This window comes from Pygocentrus nattereri, chromosome 7, assembly GCF_015220715.1.
Source record: "Pygocentrus nattereri isolate fPygNat1 chromosome 7, fPygNat1.pri, whole genome shotgun sequence".
In the NCBI taxonomy this organism is placed as follows: domain Eukaryota; kingdom Metazoa; phylum Chordata; class Actinopteri; order Characiformes; family Serrasalmidae; genus Pygocentrus; species Pygocentrus nattereri.
This window is the reverse complement of record NC_051217.1, coordinates 32,322,797-32,347,201: the sequence shown is the minus strand read 5'-3', so window position 1 is coordinate 32,347,201 and position 24,405 is coordinate 32,322,797. Positions and strand designations below refer to the sequence as shown.

The 24,405-nt window shown below is 41.3% G+C and overlaps 1 protein-coding gene across 1 annotated transcript in view; it reads left to right on the top strand.

The window, feature by feature from the left end:
- Positions 1-24,405, top strand: part of carmil2 (capping protein regulator and myosin 1 linker 2) — a 78,899-nt gene that overhangs the window by 30,968 nt on the left and 23,526 nt on the right. Inside the window, 14 exon segments of the mRNA XM_017704202.2 lie at positions 556-652; positions 1,629-1,683; positions 2,586-2,758; positions 2,898-2,966; positions 3,074-3,133; positions 3,135-3,165; positions 3,722-3,820; positions 4,044-4,172; positions 5,549-5,662; positions 8,053-8,225; positions 10,127-10,214; positions 10,309-10,401; positions 12,767-12,833; positions 15,083-15,516. Of these exon segments, the coding sequence (XP_017559691.2) occupies positions 556-652; positions 1,629-1,683; positions 2,586-2,758; positions 2,898-2,966; positions 3,074-3,133; positions 3,135-3,165; positions 3,722-3,820; positions 4,044-4,172; positions 5,549-5,662; positions 8,053-8,225; positions 10,127-10,214; positions 10,309-10,401; positions 12,767-12,833; positions 15,083-15,516 (1,682 nt within the window).

Genomic DNA, 24,405 nt, shown 5'->3' with positions numbered 1-24,405 from the left:
TGCTTGTTCTTTGGGGGTCTTCCAAATCCAATGTATTCAAATTGTGGGGCACAAGAAGCAATTGCGGGAGGGCTGTGGTGAGGGATGCAAAAGAAAATAAATGCAGCAATGACATGAGAATTTTAATTAATGTCATAAGGCTGTTTAATATAATTGTAATCAGATTCTTTTAGTTTTTCTCAATATACTTTAGCGTTGTTGCTTCATTTTATGCAGAAAATTAACGTCACCTGAACTGAGTTAACCTGTTGCCACATGACAACAGGAGGGGAAAGGCCAAATTCTTAAAAATTGGGAAGGGGGCTTCTAGCAAAATAGTTTCAAACAAATGTAGCGTTGTCGACTCTAACCCTTGAACCCTAGACTTGTTGTTTTGAAGGCTTACTATTCTGAATTAAGGGCCTACTTACATGCCTAATGAGTTAATGAGACTAAAAGCGGATCTGCTAATGAAAATGGACTCCATTCATTTAAGACAATAGTGTCCAGTATAAGAAAATTTACTGCCGAAAACTTATAAAGCTCATAATACATTGCTTTGTGTTTGGCCCACAGGCTTTGAGCATGACATGGTGACTCTTGTACTCTCTATTGGCCGGAGTCACTCTATACGACACTTGGCCCTTGGACGCAACTTTGCCATGAAGTCTAGGTGAGGCATTTAGTTGTTCTGTAATATTACTGTTGCTCTTCCATCCATTTGTTGATCCGGTCATCTGTCCTTCGATCCATACATCATCCATTCATTTATTCATCCATCCATCCATCTACACACAATCTATCAGTTCATTCATTCATTTATTCATTCACTTATTTATGGACCATTCTACCAAGTTGGTTCAAAGTCAAAGTTCATAACATCCATCCATCCATCCATCCATTTTCTAAGCCGCTTCTCCGTCAGGGTCGCGGGGGGGAGCCGGAGCCTATCCCAGCAGTCTTCGGGCGGAGTTCATAACATATTTTGTCATTTTAACTTTAACTTGGGCTTAAGACTAAAATCCTTTTGCTTTGAGTGACTCTATACTTTAATTATAATTATTTTATTAAATTAAATGATTGAACATTCCGTTTTCTCACTGCCAATACAATAAATCAATACAATCAGTACAACCAGTACAGCACTACTGACACTTTTCCAAACGTTAGGGTTTAGGAGAGGTGTCTCCCAATAGAAAATACCCTATAAAACTAGTTTTATAGTATTTAATTGCTTTAGTATTGCTTTAGTATTTAGTATTTATAGTTTTGATTTAGTATTTAATTGCTATCTCAGTTAATGTATTGGGTCTATTTAGATCATATCATAATCCTTGTCTCAATATAACATAGCTTTTTTGTTTATTTATTCGTTTTTTTTTACTGGGTGACTGTAGTTCAAACTAATTCTGTAGAATTGTCCATATATATTTACCCTCCATCCAAATATCCACCAATCCATCAAGCCATTCTTCCATTGACAGAATCCATTCATCCATTCTTCCATCTATGTATTCATTTATCCAGTCTTTCATCCACATATTCATCCATCTATCCATCTACCCATTCATTCATTCATTTATCCAGCCTCTCATCATTTCTCTATTTTCTCCCATGTTCTATCCTCTTCTTATTGCTTTCTCTCTCAGAGCTCTGACTGATGTTCTGCACAGAATTGTACAGCTCATTCAGGAGGAGGAGTGTGTGAGTAATGGACCTTTTCATCATGAGAAACATTTCAACACACACACACACACACACACACACATACATAGCCATTATCATCTGTGCTATCATTACAGTTACAGGATGGGAGATTTAGATACATTCATAATGTTGCTGTAGTTAGAGCTGTCTCTGACTGGCATCATTATTACAACAGAACATGATCTCTAGCCCCCTGCCTGCGCTATATGTTAAGATCATACATGACCTACAGAACACTCATGCATGATAACAGACAATAGGTGTAGTCTGTGTAGGATAATATATGTTAGTTGTGTGAGTGTGTGCCTGTGTGCACATTATAATGGTTTCAGAGGGAGAGTCCTCAGAGACACCCACCCCGCTTTCCTCCAGCAATGCAGCGGTTTTAATTACGCACAATCCTTCTCCACCGAGGCACACCCGCCTTGTTAATTACCCAGCTCCAACTTTAAGGCAGCTCTCATTACAACTGACTCAACTGCAGTCAGCCTTGTCCCTCTCTCACTCTCTTTGTATTTCAAGTAGCCATCTTGGAGCTTATATCTGAAGGTGTGAACTCATTGCACTGTTAAAAACGGACAGTTTTATTGCTTTTTTGTGTTTTTTATTGATAGCAATCTGTTCTGCCAGAATTATAAAAGCTCTTTTTCACACATGCTAGTGGCAGCTTCTGGGAATTGTTCCAGTAGCTGCTCCTGCTTTGTTTAGACTGCTGGCTCTGATACAGAAACAGATAAATGAATTCAGTAAACATGAATATAAAATGTAGGTTTTCTTTTAAACACTGGTCATAATGGTGACTCTAGGACCTTCACTAATGGCGGTTGGTCATGGCTTAAAGACTAACCAACTGCCTAAAATAATTTTCTTTTCCTTTTTCTTTTCCTTTCCCCTGACAGCCTTTGGAGTCTTTGTCTGTGAGCGACTCCAAGCTGAAGACGGGCACCACCATCCTCATCAACAGCCTGGGTAGTAACTCCGGCCTCTCCAAGATCGACATCAGCGGCAACTGCATCGGAGACACAGGCGCCAAGATGCTAGCCAAGGCTCTGATGATCAACACCAAACTCAAGTAGCTTTCCTGTTGACTTCTTCCTTACTTCTTTGTTAGATTTGTATCCATTCCATTGAACACATATCCCTGTGTTCTACATTGGTGCTATAAATGTCTTGTGTTACTTATTTCTGTTTTGCTATTTTACCTGGTACAGAACACTCGTCTGGGATAGAAACAGCGTTTCTGCTACAGGTTTTATGGATGTGGCCAATGCACTGGAGAGGTGTGTATGGAAGGAGGAGGTAGAAGAAAGTTTGAAAATTGGTCAGTGTCTTTATTTCTGTTTTTTTTTATTATTAAACAATGTGCGTGTGTCTGTGTGTTTTGAAGGAACACCACACTACTGCACATGTCCATTCCAATGAGTGATATGGCTCAATCCTACCGCTCCAACCAGAGAAACCGAGGAGGCAATGCAGAAGGTTAGTACAGGCATTTACAGGATACAAATAATAATAATAATAATAATCTGTGATGGTTCTGGCAACCTGTCCAGGGTCTTTCTTGCACTCTCGAGCTTTCATTGGGTGAGAGTTCACATGAATTTGAGCATGAAAATGATGTGAGTTACATCGAATGAACACAGTTCCAATTCTTTACCACTGACGTCCAGTGAGAGCAACAGTGATATATATCTATATCTCATATGCGCAGTCAGTTATTCCAACTCCTCTATTAGTAGCCTTTTATTCTCACTCTCTTTCATAAAGCTTATGGATTGGTGTCACAGAGGAGGTTCTTGAGGAGAACCTACGCTTTTCACTTTACCTCTGCTTTTGTTAGTTTGCTGCTCATTGATTTATTCATAGCTCTCTTGAGAGCACTATCCAGGTTAGTCTGCTAAAGGTGCTGATATTGCCAAAATCAGTGCTGTGCTTTGCTTGTAAATGATGTAACTTTAAACAACCTTATGTGTTTTAGTGATAAGAAAATTAATTGCATTACAGTAGCTGGAAAGAACTTTGTTTGTGTCCACAGATTCAGACATGCTTACGTAGGAACAGTGAAAGGATATTCACAACACCTGATGAAATGCTGAATCTGCAGCAGGGTCTGAAGACCAGCCGCTCGGAACAGGTTTTCATAGCTCTTCAGCTCAGTTTAATCATCACAATTCATACTTGGTTAAAATCATTAAAGCCTAGTTTGACATCAAAACATTATATCCACATATATAAACAGCTTATAATGTCAAATTATAATAGGCAAGCAGCTCTCTCTTTTGCTTTCTTTTCTGTCTCTCTTTCTCTCTCTCTCTCCTTCGCTCCCTCTCTTTTTCCCTCTCTCTCTGTCGTTCTAGCTTGTGCAGCACGTCTGTCAGAAACTTCAGGAGACCATGAGGCCTCTTTCCTGCTACAACATCCAGGAAGTTCAGAGTGACATCCTGTCTGCAGAAGAAGCCCTCCAGCATGCCAGGATAGCCATTACAGTATGATGTCATTTATAATGTCACTTTATCCCTGTTCACACCTGGGATTAACCTAGGTCTTAGTTGATCCTTTCATAAGTGGACAGCGCTAAATACAGGTGGGAACATGGTCCAGTAGGTCTTGGAGATGCTATGTGGTCTATAAACCTTTGAAGTTGAAGGTGGACAAGAACACATAAGACTACATAACATAGCGCTAGCACTAAAGCATCCCAGTGCATTATGCACAACAACAAATAACCACCTAATCAACTGTGTCATCAATGCAGAGAAGAGAGCAGCTGCTTTTTAAAACTTCTCTCTTCATTTCCTCTCCCTTCTGTTTAAAAACTAAACATTTGTAACACGTTTTTAGTCACAAGCAGTCACTGGAGATGCACTCAAGGCTCATGGAAATACCAAATGTAAACATCTCACTGTCCATTTGTAATCAGATGTCTTAAGACAGATGTTAATGCTGGGTGTGACCAGGACTTAATATCATGAATAGCCAGTAAATATAATGCAGAATAATCTGACAAAAGCCCATAGTTTTGAATTGGTGCTCAACTCAAAATTATTTCCCAATAGGTCAGGGATGCCCAATCTTATCATCAAAGGGCTAGTGTAGCTGCACGTTTTTATTCCAGTAAAGCAGGAGCCCAACTGAGCCACTGTTCAAAGACTGAGACCAGTGGATTAAACAAGTAGAATCAGGTGTGCTTTGTTTGGGAAGAAAACCTGCAGCCACACCAGCCCTTTGTGGACAAGATCGGACACCCTGAAACTAGAAGTGACAAAGTACTCTCTTGGACAATACCACAAAATGCACCAGTGTTTATTAAGCCATGTTAGTGGTACATGAAAATGCCAGCCTAGTTCATTGATCAGGGCAAAAATCCAACACAATGTCAGGTGATCTCCATAATACCAGAGCAGTGGTGGTTAAAATTAGTCACATTATTTGTGAATCAGGAGGTCACAATTAAGTCCCATAAGCCTGTTTAATGACAGGTGCCACATACAGATACCAGATGGCAAAACTACTTTAAAAATAAGGACAACTGATATTTCAACTGATATTGAAATAATCAAATGTATGTAATAATCTATGTAATGTAAGTGAGGTAATCCTGAGAGAAATATAGAACTGTCTAAGAATGCCTGGTAGTGGGGAAACAAAAAAACAAGATTTGAAAATGTGTTATAAGAAATGTTTTTGTATTTTAACATTTGTGTTTTGGCTTGCGTTTTTGTTATAAGTGCATGTGTTACACTTTTATGTGGGGGGTTCAGTAAAGTCTGAAGATAAGGCATGTCTCACAATCTCTGTTCAGTATATAATGAAGTATTTCTGAAAAGTCTTTTGGGTTTTAATATCAGCCCTGTCTCTTCAGTCACTACCCAGGCTTTATGAGTTGGGGAGGTCGCCCCCTGCTGGTTCCACAGTGCAGCACATCCTGGATGACGCAGCCAGAGCTATAACCAGTGAGCTGACCGAAGAAATCCAGGTAGTACACAGAGGTTGTAATTACAGATGTTTATCCCTTAATCATTTACAGCTGTACATACGGCTTGTTAATGTAAGTGTGCACATTTTAAAGTAATTATCATTATTAAAGTAATTATTTTTGAGCTGAATCAGACGTGTGAGATCAGGAAAATCTACAGCAATGCAGTGCTGCTAGGCCTCCTGAACTGAAGCTAACATAGTAAAGTCATTGTAATATGCTTTGGGCTGGTGTGAGGATTGTGGTTGGTAGCGTTGGTGTACTTGAGTCCAGTCTCGAGAGCATAAACTAGTGGTCTCAGTCTCAATTTCATATGGACTCTGTATAGTTTTAAAACAGAATAAAACAGTCCTTTCTCTGAATCAGAGGTTCCCAAACTTTTACAACTTGCAGCAAACACAAATGACCACAAAACCTTCCACAGATTTAAGATCAGATCGTCTTTTTCTGACTCCACTAATCAGAAGGCTGATTTGCCACTTACAGAGTGCTGTAATTCAGGCTGAAGCGAGGAAAGCTGCAAATGGATTTCTGGATTTCGACAAGATTAGATACATATTACGTTTTGGTTAAATGTGTGTATTGTAATGATTTTTTGCATCTAAAAAAAAAGCTATAGTATGATCAGAGCCCATGGTGGGACCTGAAATGATGGCTTTACTGAGTATTATTTGTTTGTTGATCTTCATTGGTCCAAAATTCAAAGATTCCTTGAGGGCAGTAATTTTGTTATTATTACTATATTTTCATGTATATGAAAATCTAGTAAAATATATAGAAAATTTATATTATATTTTATGTTTTTCATGTAATAGTAACTGTGGATGTTGTTTATGTTCACTTTTTGTCAAACATGTGTATATATATATATATATATATATATATATATATATATATATATATATATATATGCAAATTATAAAAAGCAATACCGCCAAAAAGTTTAAAAGATTTTCTTGCAAGAATGAAGAAGATAAAAACTCAAATTTCCGCTGATGGTTCTGTTGAGGAAGGAGAAGGCCCTCTTCATTTATTAAGTTTCAGGTGACAAGTCGGCTCCCGGATTGCCAAAATGCAAAGATTCAACACATTACATCAGTTTTTATAATGTTTTTCGAATATGTTTACTTCTCGATTAGTGTTAGGGCACTGTCTTCACTCCTCCTCTCTGACCAGCCTAAGGTTTCCATTGGCTGTCATTATATTTGCTATGTTAAATTTACTCTATGCTTTGTCAGACAAAGACCATTTTTACGACTTCTTCATAATGGGCCTTTTTAATTATTTAAGAGTTACGACCCGTTCCTGCTCACTGCTTATCTATCTCCTCACTAAAAGCTAGCTTGCTTTTGATAAAAAGGCTGTATTTCTTACAGCTCAAATCTGCTCATCTCTCAAGGCTTTCTAGCGCTGCAAGCATGCCTGGTACAGACACCTCTCGCCTGAAGGCTTGAGGCCTGACTTTCCTACCTAAGGCAACCTGGACCTTAGTTGCAATGACTCTATACTCTATTTTAATAGTTTCTAAATTAAAGATTACTGCAAACCTTTTATTAATGATGACTCAAGGATATATTTTATCAATAAATCCCTTCAGTTGGGAGCATGAAATTGTCTAGCTCAACTCCTGAAAAACAACACCGCACCATAATTCCCCCTCCACCAAACTTTACACATGCAGTCGGACAAGTACCGTTCTCCTGGCAACCGCCAAACCCAGACTCGTCCATCGGATTGCTGGAGAAGCGTGATGTAAGGCTTGGATGCAGCTGCTCTGCCATAGGAACCCATTTCATGAGTCTCTATATGCACTGTTATTGAGCTAATCTGAAGGCCACGTGAAGTTTGGAGGTCTGTAGTGATTGACTCTGCAGAAAGTTGGCAACCTCTGCGCACTATGCACCTCAGCACCTGCTGACCCCACTCTGTCATTTTACATAGTTGTTGTCATTCCCAGTTGCTTCCACTTTGTTATAATACCACTGACAGTTGACTGTGGAATATTTAGTAGCGAGGAAATTTCACGACTGGACTTGTTGCACAGGTGGCATCCTATCATGGTACCTTGCTGGAATTCACTGAGCTCCTGAGAGCGACCATTCTTTCACAAATGTTTGTAGAGGCAGTCTCCATGCCTAGGTGCATGGTTTTATGCACCTGTGGCCATGGAAGTGATTGGAACACCCGAATTCAATGATTTGGATGGGCTAGTGAATACATTTGGAGATATAGTGCATATATACATATATAATAGCTGTTCTCTGTTTTGTCTTGAACGCTCCTGGTCTCGGTCTTGTCTTGATCTTGTCTTGGTCTTTGTCCTTACATGGGCTCGGATTTATTGGTCTTGACTACAACACTAACAGATGGTTATTAACATGTTTCTGCAGGAGCAGGCACAGATGATGCTGCAGTTTGCCCAGGCAGTCTGCCCTCGAGTCGTCCAGAGAACGAGTGTTAGCGAGCAGCTGGCCAACCGCGTGGCCACCAAAACACGACAGGCCACCCACTTCATCCACAGCACAGTGCAGCAGGCAGAGAACAGCATCAGGGAAAAGCTCAGGTGAGTCATACACATACGCAAATATCAGTATTATATATTGAACTCTGATATACTTAGTGTTTTCATCTTCTTTCCTCATTTGTGAGTACAATCCAATTCTAAAACTGTTGGGACAGTATGTGAAATGTTAATAAAATTAGATGTCATTAATAAATTCAGTTTGAGCTGTGTCAAACCTGTGAAAATGGTACAAAAACACAATATTTGATGTTTCACCTTATTGTTTTTCTTTTTGTATATATTCTTATTCCAAATATGATGTCTGCAACACGTTCCAAAAGGGTTGGGACAAGGCATTGTTGACATACAGCTTCTGCTGTGCACAGTAGAGTTATAACTTACCTCTGTGAAAGAAATAATGAGCAGTGTTTGTTGACAGCGGTTTGTCAAAGTATTCTCAATGTTTTTGGCCTTGTTTTTTATGCACAGAGATTTCTCTGGATTCTCTGAATCTTTTGACGATATTGTGCACCTCAAACCGTCCTTGCTCATGAAGGACTAGGCCTTTCCTTGGTCATCCTTTTATACCCCATCATTACTCCATCACCTCTTTTAAAGCATTTAACAGTGTTCGTAGTGGTGCATTTCTCTGGCCCCGTGTATTGTAACATGATGTAGGCATCTGTTTTGAAATGAGCATACATCACAAAGTATCAATAAGAAAAGACATTAAAAATCAAATTTTTTACTTTCATTTAAATACAGGTCAACATTTTCATTTCTGTTTCATTTCATACTGTCCCACCTTTTGTGGAATTGATTGTGCGTGCCAAATGTGGAAAATGCTTCTCCAGTGTCGGACATGCCTCAATAAAACATGACATTATAATTAATAGGGATGCAGCGATATGAGAATTCTGAGCAGATGACCAAGTCCAATATTTTTCATGTACATACACTACATTAAGAGTTCCTTTCACTGGAACTAAAGGGCCGAGCCCAACTCCTGAAAACCAACCCCACGCCATAATCCCACCTCCATGAAACTTTACACTTGGCACAATGCAGTTAGACATGTACCATTCTCCTTGCAACCACCAAACCGAGTCTCGTCCATCAGATTGCCAGAAGGAGAAGCGTGATTGCATGATTCGTCACTCCAGAGAACACGTCTCTGCTGCTCTAGAGCCCAGTGGCGGTGCTTTACACCACTGCAATCAACGCTTTGCATTGCGCTTGGTGATGTAAGCCTTGGATGCAGCTGCTCGGCCATGGAAACCCATTCCATGAAGCTCTCTACGCGCTGTTCTTGAGCTAATCTATCGGCCACATGAACTATACTTTTAAAATATAGAATTGATATAGATCTACCTGGGTTAGTATATACAATATATGTAACATAAAATGAATAAAATGCACTTATTTTAGAATAGTAGTCAAGTGTGACCTCAACATTGAGTGCTACATATACAATAAATACTTAATAAAATATCAGTTTGAAGCCAATCATTTTCTTAAGTAATTATCTGCCAATACTGATATATTTCCAATGTCATCGTGCATGCCAATAACAATCACATTATTCCATTGATTAACTTTCTCACGGTCTCTCATACACAGACTTACACTCTTTCTTGCTTTAGTTATCATACATACCAATGAACATATACGTAGGACATTTGAGCTTTACAGCATGATTTTTGATGATGTACAGCATTATTATTTTGTAATGTTTACAACTACATTGCTACATTGCAGTTTTAATCCTACTAAGACTACAAGAAAGAAAACCAGGTTGTTCATTGTGTATGTTACCTAACATTTAAATAACTGTCATCCTGTTGTGTTTCTCGTCATGGTTTTGTTCTGAGTAATAACGTTTCTCTTCATGTATTTTCTTGCTTTGAACTCTTTATCTTTCCTTTCCTCCACCTCTTCTTTCCTCTCTCTCTTTCTCTCAGTGAACTGAAAGTATCAGTCAGCGTCTCTCTAGTGGAGAGTATCATTGAGGAGGTTCTGCAAGACTTGTCAGTGGCTCAGCAAAAACTGGTGTGTTCAGTGGTGTGAATGTGTACTTCATGTGCCTTATGAGTGTATGAGTGTGTTTTTGTGTGTTTGTGCTAATGCCAAAGTCTTATTTCAGGATAAGCATTTAAAAGAATACTCCCAGCCTTTCAGCAGTAAGACCAATGTGCCTCAGCTAAGAGTGGTGGAGAACGAGTTCCCTACTGATGAGGTTAGTTAGCACTTGGTTCTTTCACTCCTAACACACATCTACACACCAGAGAACTTGTGACCCCATGACACTTTCTGCATGTAAACATCTGCAGATTATCAAACTTGCCGCAAAGCTTCAAATTAAATTTGATTGTTTATTATTGGACTAAACTGAATCATGTAGCCAGGAAGACTCAGTTTTAGAGAAATAACAGAGACAAAATATAAAATAACAGGTACAAAGTAGAAGGGAACTGTTACTGGACTCTATCAGAGAAAACACAATACATTTTGCCAGTGAATATACTCTAAACATAAAAACTTGAAGAGGTAACAACAGGTAACTTCTCAAGAGCTGTGTCTAGTTTAGCTATTCCATGATTCTAATGTAGCTAGAAGACAGTGGGGTATGGCTAGCTTATTGACTGAGGCCATATGATCCCTTTTGGTGCCACTCATTATTAATACAGTATGCAAATGTGGCCTAAATCTTTCAAACCTCAATTCCAAAAAAGTTGGGAGTCATACTTGGGTATAAAAGGAGCTTCCAGGAAATGCCTAGACAATAATGAGCAAGGATGAGTTTACATCCTCTGTGGTGCTTAATATCATAAAAAAAATTCAGGGAATCTGGATACCTGGTCGTAAGCCTTCTCCAAATCCACAAAACACATGTAGACTGGGTTGGCAAACTCCCATGCCCCCTCAACAATCCGCAAGAGGGTGAAAAGCTGGTCCATTGTTCCACGGCCGGTACGGAATCCGCATTGTTCCTCCTCAGTCTGAGGTTCAACTATTGGTCGGAGTCTCCTTTCCAGCATCTTGGCATAGACTTTCCCAGGGAGGCTGAGCAGTGTGATACCCCGATAGTTGGCACTCACCCTCCGGTCCCCTTTTTTAAAAATGGGGACCACCATCCCGGTCTGCCAGTCCAAGGGTACTGTTCCTGAGGTCCATGCAATATTGCAGAGGCGCGTCAGCCATGACAGCCCCACAATATCCAGAGCCTTAAGCATCTCCAGATGAATCTCATCCACCCCCGGTGCCTTGCCACTGAAGAGCTTGCCAACTACCTCAGTGACCTCCTCCACCAGGGAAATGGAGCTTGACACGCCATAGGCCTCCACCCCTGACTCCTGTGAGGGCGGCATGTCTCCCAGATTAAGGAGTTCTTCGAAGTGCTCCTTCCACCGACCGACAATATTCTCATTTGAAGTCCGAGTTTCTCTACCCTTGCCGAAAACAGCTAGGGCGCAGCCACCCCGACCACTCTTGAGTCGCCGGACAGAACCTCCTTGAATCCAAACGAAAGTCTTTTTCTATGGCTTCGCCAAACTCCTCCCACGCCCTGGATTTTGCTTCTGCCACTGTTGCGGCTGTCACCTTTCTCGCCTGTCGGTACCTCTCTGCTGAGTCAGGCCTCTTTCTTCAGCTTGACGGCCTCCCTCACCACTGATGTCCACCAGGGGGTTCTTGGGTTACCGCCCCGACAGGCACCCACAAGCATTTGGCCACAGCTATGCCTAGCAGCTTCCACAATGGAGGTTTTGAACAGGGTCCATTCGGACTCCATGTCCCCTACCTCCCCTGGGACATGAGAAAAGCTCTCCCGGAGGTGGGAGTTAAAATCATTCTGAACAGGGGCCTCCAACAGTCGTTCCCAGCACACCCCCACTATTCGCTTGGGCCTACCGGGTCTGACCACCAGTTTTCCTTGCCATCTGATCCATCTCCCCACCAGATGGTGATCAATTGACAGCTCAGCACCTCTTTTTACCCGAGTGTCCAGAACATACGGTCCCACGTCAGATGAAATGACAACAAAGTCGATCATTGACCTCTGACCCAAGGAGCTCTGGTACCATGTACACTTATGAACATCCTTGTGTTCAAACTTGGTGTTTGTTATGGACAATCCATGCCTGGCACAGAAGTCCAATAACAAGTCCCCATTCAGGTTTAGATGGGCATGCTGTTCTTCCCAATTACGCCTCTCCAGGTCTCCCAGTCATTGCCAACATGAGCATTGAATTCCCCCAGTAAGACTATGGAGTCTGTAGGCAGGACCCTTTCCAGAACCCCGCCCACTCGCTCCAAGAAGGCTGAATACTCTGACCTTTTGTTTGGTGCATAAGCACACACAACAGTCAGAGTTTTCCTCTCTGCAATTTTAATTTGCCTTGAGGCGACCCTCTCAATTTAAAACGTTAGACATAATTTACTAATCACTGCTTTCTGATTTTATTTTTAACCCAACTGTTTTAGAAATGAAGTTTGTAAAATTAGTGCCATTGAAATTTCACTATAATTATGAAAGTCAATGAGCTGTAATAAAAAACGGTTTTGCTATATTTTTGTAACATATTATTGTGCTCTGTCTTTAGTATGTGCCTGTCATGTGGAGGAACAGTTTCTGCACGCGGAGTATCCGGCCAGCCCCTTCGGTCAAAAGTAAGTTTCCCTCACCCTCACAGTGACCCTCAACACAGAATATATCTCATCATTAACACACTTCTGCCTTCATGTAGGCAGAATATTCAAAATTGTTCAAATTTAAATAAAAAAGTTAAAATGAGGTAATGCATACTTATTATAGTAAATATTATATGTATATTTATATCAAACACACACATACAGTGGGGTCCAAAAATCTGAGACCACTAGTGAAAATGCATTTGCATTACTTTCTAACTCAAAACAAGTTTTTTTGGCATAACTATTTGCATGAAAAATTTAATTTTTGAATTTTTACCAAGAATTTCAGATTTTTCTTAGTATTTGGTATGTCCCTCTTTTGTTTTAATGAGAGTGTGCACTCCACAAACTCCACAGGTGTAAACACTTCTGATGAGTAGATCAGAAAGTGTGGTCTGGAGATAAATTTCGATGGAAAGTAAGAAACATGGAAAAATGGAAGTAAGAAACTACAAATCTCACCTTTTTGTACAAAAATGGTTAATGTGTCCAAATTGCTTAAATCTGATTTGTGATCCAGAAATAGTGTAGAGTCTTGAATGTTTCTTCTTCATTTTATTTGTCATTGCTTTTCTGTTTTATTTGTCATAACATCTCTGTTGATTATTTTCTGGTTCAAATGAAAAATATCTCAGACTTTTGGACCCCACTGTGTAATATATATATAATGTGATGGTGTATACCACTGCTGTTGGAACAAAACCTCATATCTTCATTTTTGTCATTTTTCAGTTTTTGACATAAATTGAAAATACCCGTAGTGCTATATATTGTGCATAAATTTCAAGATGAAAGGACCAACAGAAATTACCCAAATTTCCTTGGAAAAATGTCTGGTTCCATAGACTTTCATTAAAGGTAGAGTCTGTTTTTTTTCTTTTCCTGTAAAGTTATCCTTTTGAAGATACAAGATTTTGCTCCGACAACAGCGATATGCTTTTATTCATTAATTATGGTTTTTTTAAGTCTAGGTCACTTAAGGTACTTTGCTTCCATTTCCGGCTAAAGCTAATTGGTCCAATTCTGTGATGTTAGACATTGCTTATTACTGGTTGGCTGCTCCAAACCCTCCCAGACGCCAACAGCTGCGGAGGTCACAGTTCATGTGAGATCTGCTTAATTAACCAGTGTGGAGTGGGCTGAGAAGCAAAGGAGGGGTCGAAAGGCTGTTGTTGGACTTAACGCTGGTATAAGCTCTGTGATAGGTTAATAATAGAGCAGCCAAAACAAAAGGAAAAATCCCTCTGTGTCATTTGATAGTGTAGTGCTAAAGTCCCTGAGATAGAACGTGTTCATACAAACCATAATTATGGTTAGAATATGCATGATGTCTTTTATGACTGATTGAGGGAAGTGACATGGCACTCAGTCAGTTTCCCTCCTCAAGAGACAACTGAGTAATTTAGATCAAGGACACAATGTGTACAAATGTATCTGGTTACATGTATTTGTGCTATGTGAATGGATGTATTGCTATCTTTTGCATGGTTTATGTGTATGTAATTAAAATGAGCAGGGGATCCCCCTTCTCGTCTCCTGGGACTCCCTTTGCTTGCCTGACTGCCCTGTCATAGCTTTTAAGGGTCTGACAGAAGAGGAGGGAGCTGATTGTGAGATTGGAGGGGAAATCGGAGACCCCTTTGACCGAAATAAACCAAAAAATAAACGATCCGCTGTGGAGCAAACAGAGGGTTGTAGCTAACTGGAGCATAGCCATTTTAATCGCAGCCCACTGAATCTCTTAGTGGGAGAGAGAGGCAGAGATAAAGGCAGAAAGGGAGGGAGTGTGGACTGGGGACCCCAGTTTGCAAACCGAGTGCTACACCCCTCCTCCTGTTTATCACCCCAGCTCTCTTTTCGACACGCCTTGTCAAGCTCAGTCACTCCACCTAGAGTCTGCCTCTGTCCATCTGCAATCATGTCACCCCATCTTTCTCTTCCATGTATCCCTCCTTCGCGTTCTCTCTCTCTCTCTCTCTCTCTCTCTCTCTCTCTCTCTCTCTCTCTCTCTCTCTCTCTTCCCTCATCTGCCTTCACAGTCTCCTCTCGTCTCTGAGGCGACACGCCTGTTTTCAGCTCCCTCTATCTCGCATCCTTTTCTTCCTGCCTGTCTGTCCTCCAGCCCGCTGTTTAGAAATGCACATTATAAGACCGGGTAGCCTTCTCTCATTATCTCTCTGTGTTGTCGTTTCCTCTCTCTTTCTCTCTCTCCCTCCTCTCTGCAGGTCTGTTGGAAGGGGAAGGCGAGCAGCAGGCTCGCGCGAGTGCGCATTCCCAGCAGGAGGTGGAGGAGCGTGAGAGAGCGCGAGCGAGGGAGAGAGAGAGAGGAGGGGGAGGGGCTCAGGGCTCCAGGCTGACAGCTGAGGAGAGGAGGCGGAGCCTGACGTTCTCCTCTTCGTTGGTGACTGGCCTGTCTGTCATGACAGCTGTGGGTGGGGCCAGAACCTTAGGCCCCGCCCAGCCAGGGATGGGGGCGGGGCCTGTCGGCTCTGGCTGTGGAGCGGCGGCGGGCAGCAACAGCACACAGCCCCGGCGTCCGGAGCCCGCGTCTACTCAGCCCCCTATGGACCTGCCCATCGAAGGCCAAACGCTGAGGCACTACACCCGCTCACGGCCCAGACCAAACCGCCGCAACAGGCAACCGCCCAGCAAGCCTCAGGTAAAGAGGAGAAAAGACAGTGAGAGAGAGAGAGAGAGACTGGGATGCAAGCAAAAGGAGCCAGAAGCTGACTGGGATGGAGACTGAGAGAAAGAGAGATGGATGCAGGAGATGGAGGGAAGGAGAGTGGCAATGCTGGGGGATGGAGAGAGACAGAGGAAGATGGAAAGAAAGAGAGGGGGAGGGAGACAGGGAGATGGCGGTGCTCAGGTTGTTGCAGGCAGCCGCAGCAGCAGCTGCAAAGAAGGCAATGTGTGTATGCATGTGTGTGTGTGGGGAATGTGCGGCAGCTCCAGGGTCTGTCTCTCATTCTCTCTCTGTTCCTTTCATTCTACCCGTCCTCCCCATCTTTATGTCATTGGTGACATTGGAAAGTGGGGCACAGAAAGATTGAAAGTGAGAGAGAGATATGTGGCTGCTGTGGCCAGAGACATTTTGGGTGTGTATTATTCGTTGCCGTTTTTGAGGGGTGTGTGTCTGTGTGTGTTTGTGACTCTCAGCTGGGCAGTGTGTGTGTGCTGTCAGAACAGGGCACGGTCTTCCTTCATTGTGGACGGGTCCTCTTAGTGTGACTGCTGTATCGTCTTAATTATTGATGTTCTCATATCAAGGAGGGTTTTTCTCTCTCTCTCTCTCTCTCCCTCTGTTCTCTGTCATTCCTTCTCAGTCTCTGTCATCAGCGAAGGTGGATGTGTCGCTCCACTCCATTCCATGGAATAGTGTCAGGGTGTGGAACCTGAATCTGTTTATGCGCCAGTCACTCTCAGTGTGTCATTTGTCTCAGTGATTGGTTTGTCTAAGGTAGCATCTGCTGTGGTCTGACGTTTGGTCAGGGTGTTTTAGTAAAGGTGGCCTGTGTGTGTTCTGCATTTGCAGTGTACAATCTGGCTTCCATGTTCTGATTGTGAGCTTTCTCAGCTTGAATGAAATGGTTGGAAGAAAGTGCTCCACTTATAGAGATGTCTGTGTAGCGTGACTGTGTGTGTGTGGGGAGGTAGGCGTGTGTGTGTGTGTGCCTGTGTGTTTGAGCTGGCAATCAAGTGTTTTGAGATTTCACCATTTCTCAGTCATTAATGTCTAAGCCCTTTCCTTTCACACTCAGAACTATGCTGTCACTACACTTTAATAAAGCGTTTTATAGACAGTAATCAGTTATGAGGAAATATTCCTGTGTTTATAATTAGTACTATTGTCATTGTGCACTCGTGTGTATATTGTGTCTTTCCTACATATTATCTGTCTTTTGCACTGATGGCTATATTTCCTGGTTACTGACTGGTCAGATGGTTGCCATAGTGATAGGTGCTGGTCTCGTGGTGATGTTGAGTGTGGGAGCTTGCATGCATGCCTTTGCTTGTTAATACTGTCACATGTCATTTGTGATCATAATAAAGGTCTGGGTCAGTGCTGTTTTAAGGAGTTTCTGTCCTGGTCAGTGGTCAGTGTATAAGTGAGTGTTGTCATTAGAGATCCAGTGATGTGGACATATATGTGTATATATACAGTACTGTGCCTTAGGCACATTTTCAAATCTATTTATTTGGGTAATATGTGTTAATTTGCTGAGAAAAGTGTTTATATTTGAATAAACAAAATTTACAAAATATTAAAAATGATTTATATATATATATATATATATATATATATATATATATATATATATATATATATATATATATATATATATATATAAGAGTAGTGATTTTATGGATGTTAGTGTCTTTGTTTAAACATTTTTAAACCTCTTCTCGAGGAAACCCAGTGTTATATACAGTTAAAAAGCAGCTCCTGGTTTGACCCAATCAGTGCTTCATTAAATTGTGCTCATGAAGTAATTGAAAGTCTCTGTGGTGGCTGTGAAGGTGTCAAGGAAAAATATGGACCCAAGAAATTCTTGTTACTTTTTATTGTTTTATGCTCATTTGAATTATGAGTATGGCTTTATTCTAATGTATATTGTGATAAACTCACTGCTAAATTGTAAATTGTTTAAAAAATTATAATACATACAAATATATACAAAACTTCAATTCCAAAAAAGTTGGGTCGCTGTGTGCAATGCTATCTCATAGGCCCACACATATCAGATGACATTGAGACATTTTACCATTTTTTCTTGAAAAACATTAACTCATTTAGAACTTGATGGCAGCAATGCATCTCAAAAAATTTGGGACATGGGCAACCAAGGGCTGGAAAAGTAAGTGGTACTAATAAAAACAGCTCCAACTAACTCACATGACTAGAGAGGCAGAGTCACAGTTTGCTGTGACATCCACAAATGCATGTTAAAGCTGTATCATGCACAGATGAACCCATATGTCAACATGATCCAGAAACACTGCTGTCTTTTCTGGGCCAAAGCTCATATAAAATGCACCGAGGCAAAATGTAAAACTGTCCTGTGCTCAGATTAATCAAAATTTGAAATTCTTTTTGGAAACCACGGATGCTGTGTCCTGCGAACTCAAGAGGAGAAGGACCATATAGCTTGTTATCAGCGCACACTTTAAAAGCCTGCACCTCTGATGGTGTGGGGTTGCATTTTTAGTACAACATATGCTCCTATCCAGACGACGTCTCTTTCAGGGAATGCCTTGCATATTTCAGCAAGACAATGTCAAACCATATACTGCATCCATCACAACATCATGACTTCACAGAAGAAGAGTCCGGGTGCTGACCTGGCCCGCCTGCCATCCAGATCTTTCACCAATAGAAAACATTTGCCGCATCATGAAACGGAAAATCTGGCAAAGAAGACCCAGGACTGTGGAGCAGCTGGAATCCTACATCAGACACAAATGCAGATCTCCAGCAGTTGGTTTCCTCACATACTAGACGTTTATAGATTGTTGTTAAAAGAAGAGGGGATGCTGCACAACGGCTGACATGGCCCTTTTTTTGTATGGTACATACTAATATTTTAAATAATTACATTTAAAATTCAGGTGATAACCAATAAACATTGCTGTAGTCTAACACATATGCATATACATATATACATATGTGTTTGTGTGTGTGTGTGCCAATGATGCTATATTTTCATGTAGTTATAACCTGAATATGATGGTTCTTATTGATAAATAATACAACTATCTATTTATATCATCATTCGTTCATCACTGAACTGATGTCTTGATTATGGTAGTTGTATTTGCATTGCTATGATGACCTTGTTGGCTTGCTTACTGAAAATAATGGCCATCACAGTTGGTTGCCATGGTGAGCTGTGGGTCATCATAGTTATCTCTGTGCTGGTGTAGTGAGTAGTGAGCTTTCCGTGGCTGTGTTGTCATGGTTACATGTAGGTGTACGTGTTGAGCTGCATGTGTGGTGTTGTGGCAGTTAATGCTATGACTTTTTGATGTGAATCTTGTGTGTGTGTGTGTGTGTGTGTGTGTGTGTCTCAGGGGTCAGTGTGCAGTCAGACAGGATGACTTTGTCAGATCAGAGTCTCTGGAGGGAACAGCTCCACTCCTCTGTTACTGCTGGGATGTGAAAGGGAGGATGGAAATGCTGGAATCACTGCCTCAGACCACCTGCCTCTGTGTGTGTTTATTGCCCACTGATCTATGGGCGTGTGTGTGCCCATATTGTGCAACACTTGGCTAACGGAAATACAATGACAGGTGGTGCGTAAGGGAGAGGCTAGTGACTGTAATATAGGGAAGGGGTAATGGAATAATAGTCACTCTCTGGAGTATGGGTTTGTGTGTCCCAGTTACTATACCCCCTACACCTGCCTTTGAGGTATCTGGCTGCATAAGCATTTCTCTCTTGCCGTATTTTCACCTCAGCAATCTCTCTCTCTTCTGTACCTCGCTGTTTCTCTTGCTTGCTCTCTCACTTTCCTCTTACTCTCTCTCTCACTGGCCTTTCCCTCTCCTTTCTCTCTCTCTGTCTCTCTCTCTCTCTCTCTTTCTGTCTCTCTCTCTCTATTAATGTTCTTTCTCTCCTCTTTCTCTCTCCATGTTTCTCTCAATGCTCCTAATCCCCTTTCTCTTCTCTGTTCTGTCTTCCTCTCTCCCTCATTTATGCAAATGCATTTCCACACTTAAAGAATGGTATTGTTCATTTTTTTGTGACATCAATACTAACACCTTGATTTGGATACTGATTCCTGAAAGATGCTTTTTGTGATACCTTTTTTTTTTTTTACAAAATGAAACTGGGTGTGTCATAAACCAGAACTAAGTGTGAGGTACTGGAAGTGGGTAGATTAATCAAGACACACTAATGTTAACACTGTGCAGTGGAGTGTGTGGAAATTAGAACTACAGTCTTGATTTTGTAACATACATGCTTGTTAGCTCACAGATGCTGCTAAGATTGACTACATGGACATAGAAATGTTATTGAATGACACTTTTTTGATAGTGATTAGTATTGAAGTAAATCTGTCACTGTCATGAAAGCATTGAATTTCAGTACTACCCACAACTCAGCATCACTTAGCCACTGAACGCTATTCATCAGAATTCCAAGCTTTTCCTAAAACTTTGGTGGACAATTATTTCTGAATTTGACTCAGGAAGCTGTAAATGACGTTTTCTGTTGATTAACAAGCCACACTACATATTGTGATTTCAGTCGATCCAAAGACATAATGGCTGCTTCACAGTGAGAGAGTAAATACTATAGGCTGAACTCTGATTATATAGTTGCAGATAGAAATGACAGTCTATTGATGATAATAGCACTTTCCTGAATTGTTAAAGCCGCTTTTGTGAATAGAACACAGGAGTCTGTGAACTGATATATTTTAGTGACTTTTTAAGTTTACTCCTATAGAACAAAAGAAAAGCTTAAAGCAAAATGGCCAGTGTTTAGCTGGGTAAGACTATCCATCAGTCAAGCACTGCTAACTCTTTCTCCATGTCCTCACGTATAACAATACTTAATTGTCTTGTTTTATTAAGAACATAGCTCATTAATTACCCAAACCTAATTTCGCCTTCATCCTACAGCGTTCAGTTGTCAGTGGTTGTGTGTGGCATGTGTGTTTGCAAAATGCAGAACACAAAATGTTGGGTTGTTCCACAAAGCATAAAGAATTTCTTAGTATAGGAATAGGAATGTCCTCAACTCTCCTCCAGTTAGTCAGTCTAGTCCTGGCTTAAGGCGTCTGTCTATGAAATCTTGCTTTGTGAAATAGTCCCCAGGCCATAGTCTTGGTTTATCTGTGTATGAATGCCCTCAATCTGTATATTGCATAATATTGTCTCTATCCTCACTTTTATGAGAACATCTGAATACTCTAATATACGTGTGTGGCTAATCCAATCCTATATATATATATATATATATATATATATATATATATATTCACACACACATGAACTTGAGTGACATCCCATTCTTAATCCATAGGGTTTAATATGATGTCAGCCAGTAAAACTCTTCTGGAAAGGCTTTCCACAAGGTTTAAGAATGTATTTATTGGAATTTTTGACCATTCTTTCAGAAGCGCATTTGTGAGGTCAGACACTGAAGGCCTGGCTCGCAGTCTCCACTCTAATTCATCCCAAAGGTGTTCTATCGGGTTGAGATCAGGACTCTGCGCAGGCCAGTCAAGTTCTTCCACACCAAACTCGCTCATCCATGTCTTTATGGACCTTGCTTTGTGCACTGGTGTGCATGCATGTTGGAACAGAAAAGGGCCATCCCCAAACTGTTCCTACAAAGAAGAATTAAGAGTTCCTGAGCCCAACTCCTGAAAAACAACCCGACACCAAACTGTACACTTGGCATAATGCAGTCAGACAAGTACCGTTCTCCTGGCAACCGCCAAACACGGACTCATCTATCAGATTGTCAGATGGAGAAGCATGAGAACACGTCTCCACTGCTCTAGAGCCCAGTGGCAACGCTTTACACCACTGCATTCAACACTTTCAAGTCAAGTCAAGTCAAGAGGCTTTTATTGTTATTCCATCTATATACAAGTACACAGTGGAGTGAAATTACGTTCCTCCAGGAACAGCAAGGTGCAACAAGAAATAAAAATTGCAAAATGCTAACATGCAGACATAGTGTGCAAACAAAAAATAAAGCTAGAAACAATAAAATAAATACGATAAATTAAACAGACATTAGACACAGTAAACAGACAGGGCAGTTTAGCACCAACACAGAACATATTTCTGGACATGAAGTAGTGAGAATAAGGTGCAGAGATATTTAACGTTCTGTGATCTGTGAGTCACGCAATGAGATGACATACATAAACACAGCAGTTACTGAGGTAATACCTGAGTAAAATAGTGTAAACACAGCGTTAGCAGCAATATTCCAGATAGTGCAAGTAGAGCATCAAAAGAGGTGTGTGTGTGGAGCATGGTGGGGGGGGAGGGGGTTAGTTCAGTCCTTGTGAGTTTAAAAACCTGATCTTTTGTGGAGCAAAGCTGTTGCAGAGTCTGTCAGTGGTGGCACGGATGCTCCAGTATCTTCTGCCAGATGGCAGCAGTGAAAAAAGTCAGTGTGAGGGATGGATGGGGTCATCCACAATGCTAGTGGTTTTCCGGATTCAGCGTGTGGTGTAGATGTCCATGATGGAGAGGAGAGAGACCCCAAAGATCTTCTCAGCTTTCCTCACTATACACTGTAGGGTCTTGCTTTCTGAGGCGGTACAATTCCCAAACCAAGTGATGATGCAACTGCTCAGGATGCTCTCCACAGTCCCCCTGTAGAACATGGTGAGGATGGGAGGGGGAAACGAGCCTTATTCAGTCTCCGCAGGAAGTAGAGGCGCTGCTGTGCTCTCTTGGCTATGGTGTTGAGGGACCAGGTGAGGTTCTCTGTGATGTGGACACCATGGAACTTGGTGCTCCTGACGATTTCCACAGCAGAGCCAGTGATGTTCAGTGGGGCGTGGTCACCTCGCACTCTTCGGAAGTCAACAACCATCTCTTTAGTTTTGTCTACATTCAGAGACAGGTTGTTGTTTCCGCATCAGTCCATTAGCCGCTGCTCCTCCTCTCTGTACGCTGACTCATCATTCTTGCTGATCAGACCCACCACAGTCATGTCATCAGCAAACTTGATGATGTGATTTGAGCTGTACTTTACAGTACAGTCATGAGTCAGTAGAGTGAACAGCAGTGGACTAACCACACAGCCCTGAGGGGTGCCAGTGCTCAGTATGGTGGTGCTGGAGATGTTATTACCTATCCTGACTAACTGAGGTCTCTCAATCAGGAAATCCAGGATCCAGTTACAGAGGAAGGCGTTCAGGCCCAGCAGGCTCAGTTTTCCAATCAGCTGCTGAGGGATGATGGTGTTGAATACTGAACTAAAGTCTATGAACAGCATTTTGACATAGGTGTCTTTATTGTCCAGGTGGGTAGGAGCCAGATGGAATGTGGTGGAGATGGCGTTGTCTGTTGAGCAGTTGGCGATATGCAAATTGCAGTGGGTCCAGTGAAGGAGGAAGCTGGTCTTTAATGTGCCTCATGTCAAGCCTCTCGAAGCACTTCATGATGATGGGAGTGAGTGCAGCTTCGCATTGTCCTTGGTGATGTAAGGCTTGGATGCACCTGCTCAGCCATGGAAACCCATTTCATGAAGCTTACTACGCTGTTCTTGAGCTAATCTGAAGGCCAGATGCAGTTTGGAGGTCCGTAGCGAGTGACTCTGCAGAAAGTTGGCGACCTCTGCGCGCTATGCCCCTCAGCATCTTCAGACCCCACTCTGTCTGCGGCCTACCACTTTGTGGCTGAGTTGCTTCCACTTATAATACCACTGACAGTTGACTGCAAGGACATTTCACGAATGGAGTTGTTGCACAGGTGGCATCCTATCACGGTACCTTGCTGGAATTCACTGAGCTCCTGAGAGTGACCTATTCTTTCACAAATGTTTGTAGAAGCAGTCTCCATGCCTAGGTGCTTGGTTTTATACACCTGTGGTAATGGAAGTGATTAGAACACCTGAATTCAATGATTTGGATTGGTGACTAAATATGGCAATATAGTTTAACTTGTGGGTATTTTCTACATTATGGCACCTTTTGTTTACAAATATTAACTTAGTATGCCTGAGTCATATCTTAAAATCATTTGCAAGATATTTTCTAGTAAAAAGAATTATGATTGTCCATTATATCACTCCCCCCAATCCAATGCCTTTTGTGAAGATGGAGGTTAAAGCAGAGGGGAATGATGTTCTTGTCAGCGTTGTCTGATGGACAATAAACCTGTTGTTCTTTGCAGAAAAGCCCCACGAAAACCTATATTAAGTATGTACATGTCTTTTGAGTGTCTTTAAAAATTTTCTTGCAATAAAAAAAAAACATTCCATTAAACTAGATGATGCATTATCTTTTAGAAAATATCACTGAGCAAATAATAAGAGTTGACAATGGCTTACCTGCAGCTATATGTGGTCACATATTAAACAATGTGCCAACACATCATGCCCACTAAAAAGCGTGCAAAAATGACACCTGTTCTTTTATTCTCTGGAGCAAACAGTAACATTAAATGTATTGTACTCACTGATGAGTAACGGTATGGACTTTATCCTAAGCTATTCCAATAAGCCAGTCGTGGAAGAAGTCATCTGAAATTGCCTGAAACGCCTTTCAAACGATAGATGTAGTACATCACATCTCTGACAAAAAATAAATATGAGCTAACGGTAGCATTTCACTAGCTTGCTTCACTTACATTATTGGTTTTAGGGTGGGTTTTAATGGAGCATACCCTGGATAGCAAGAGATTTCCCTTCAATCCAGCACTAAATGTTAACAGATCATATCTAAATGTGTATTCTCAGTACAAGATTGCATCTGGCCTCATGAGACTAGACCAACTTTCTATTCTATTTTTAGTTGATATGCTTTTTTTTAAACATCAACTGTTTTAATGAAAACCTTCACTAATAAAT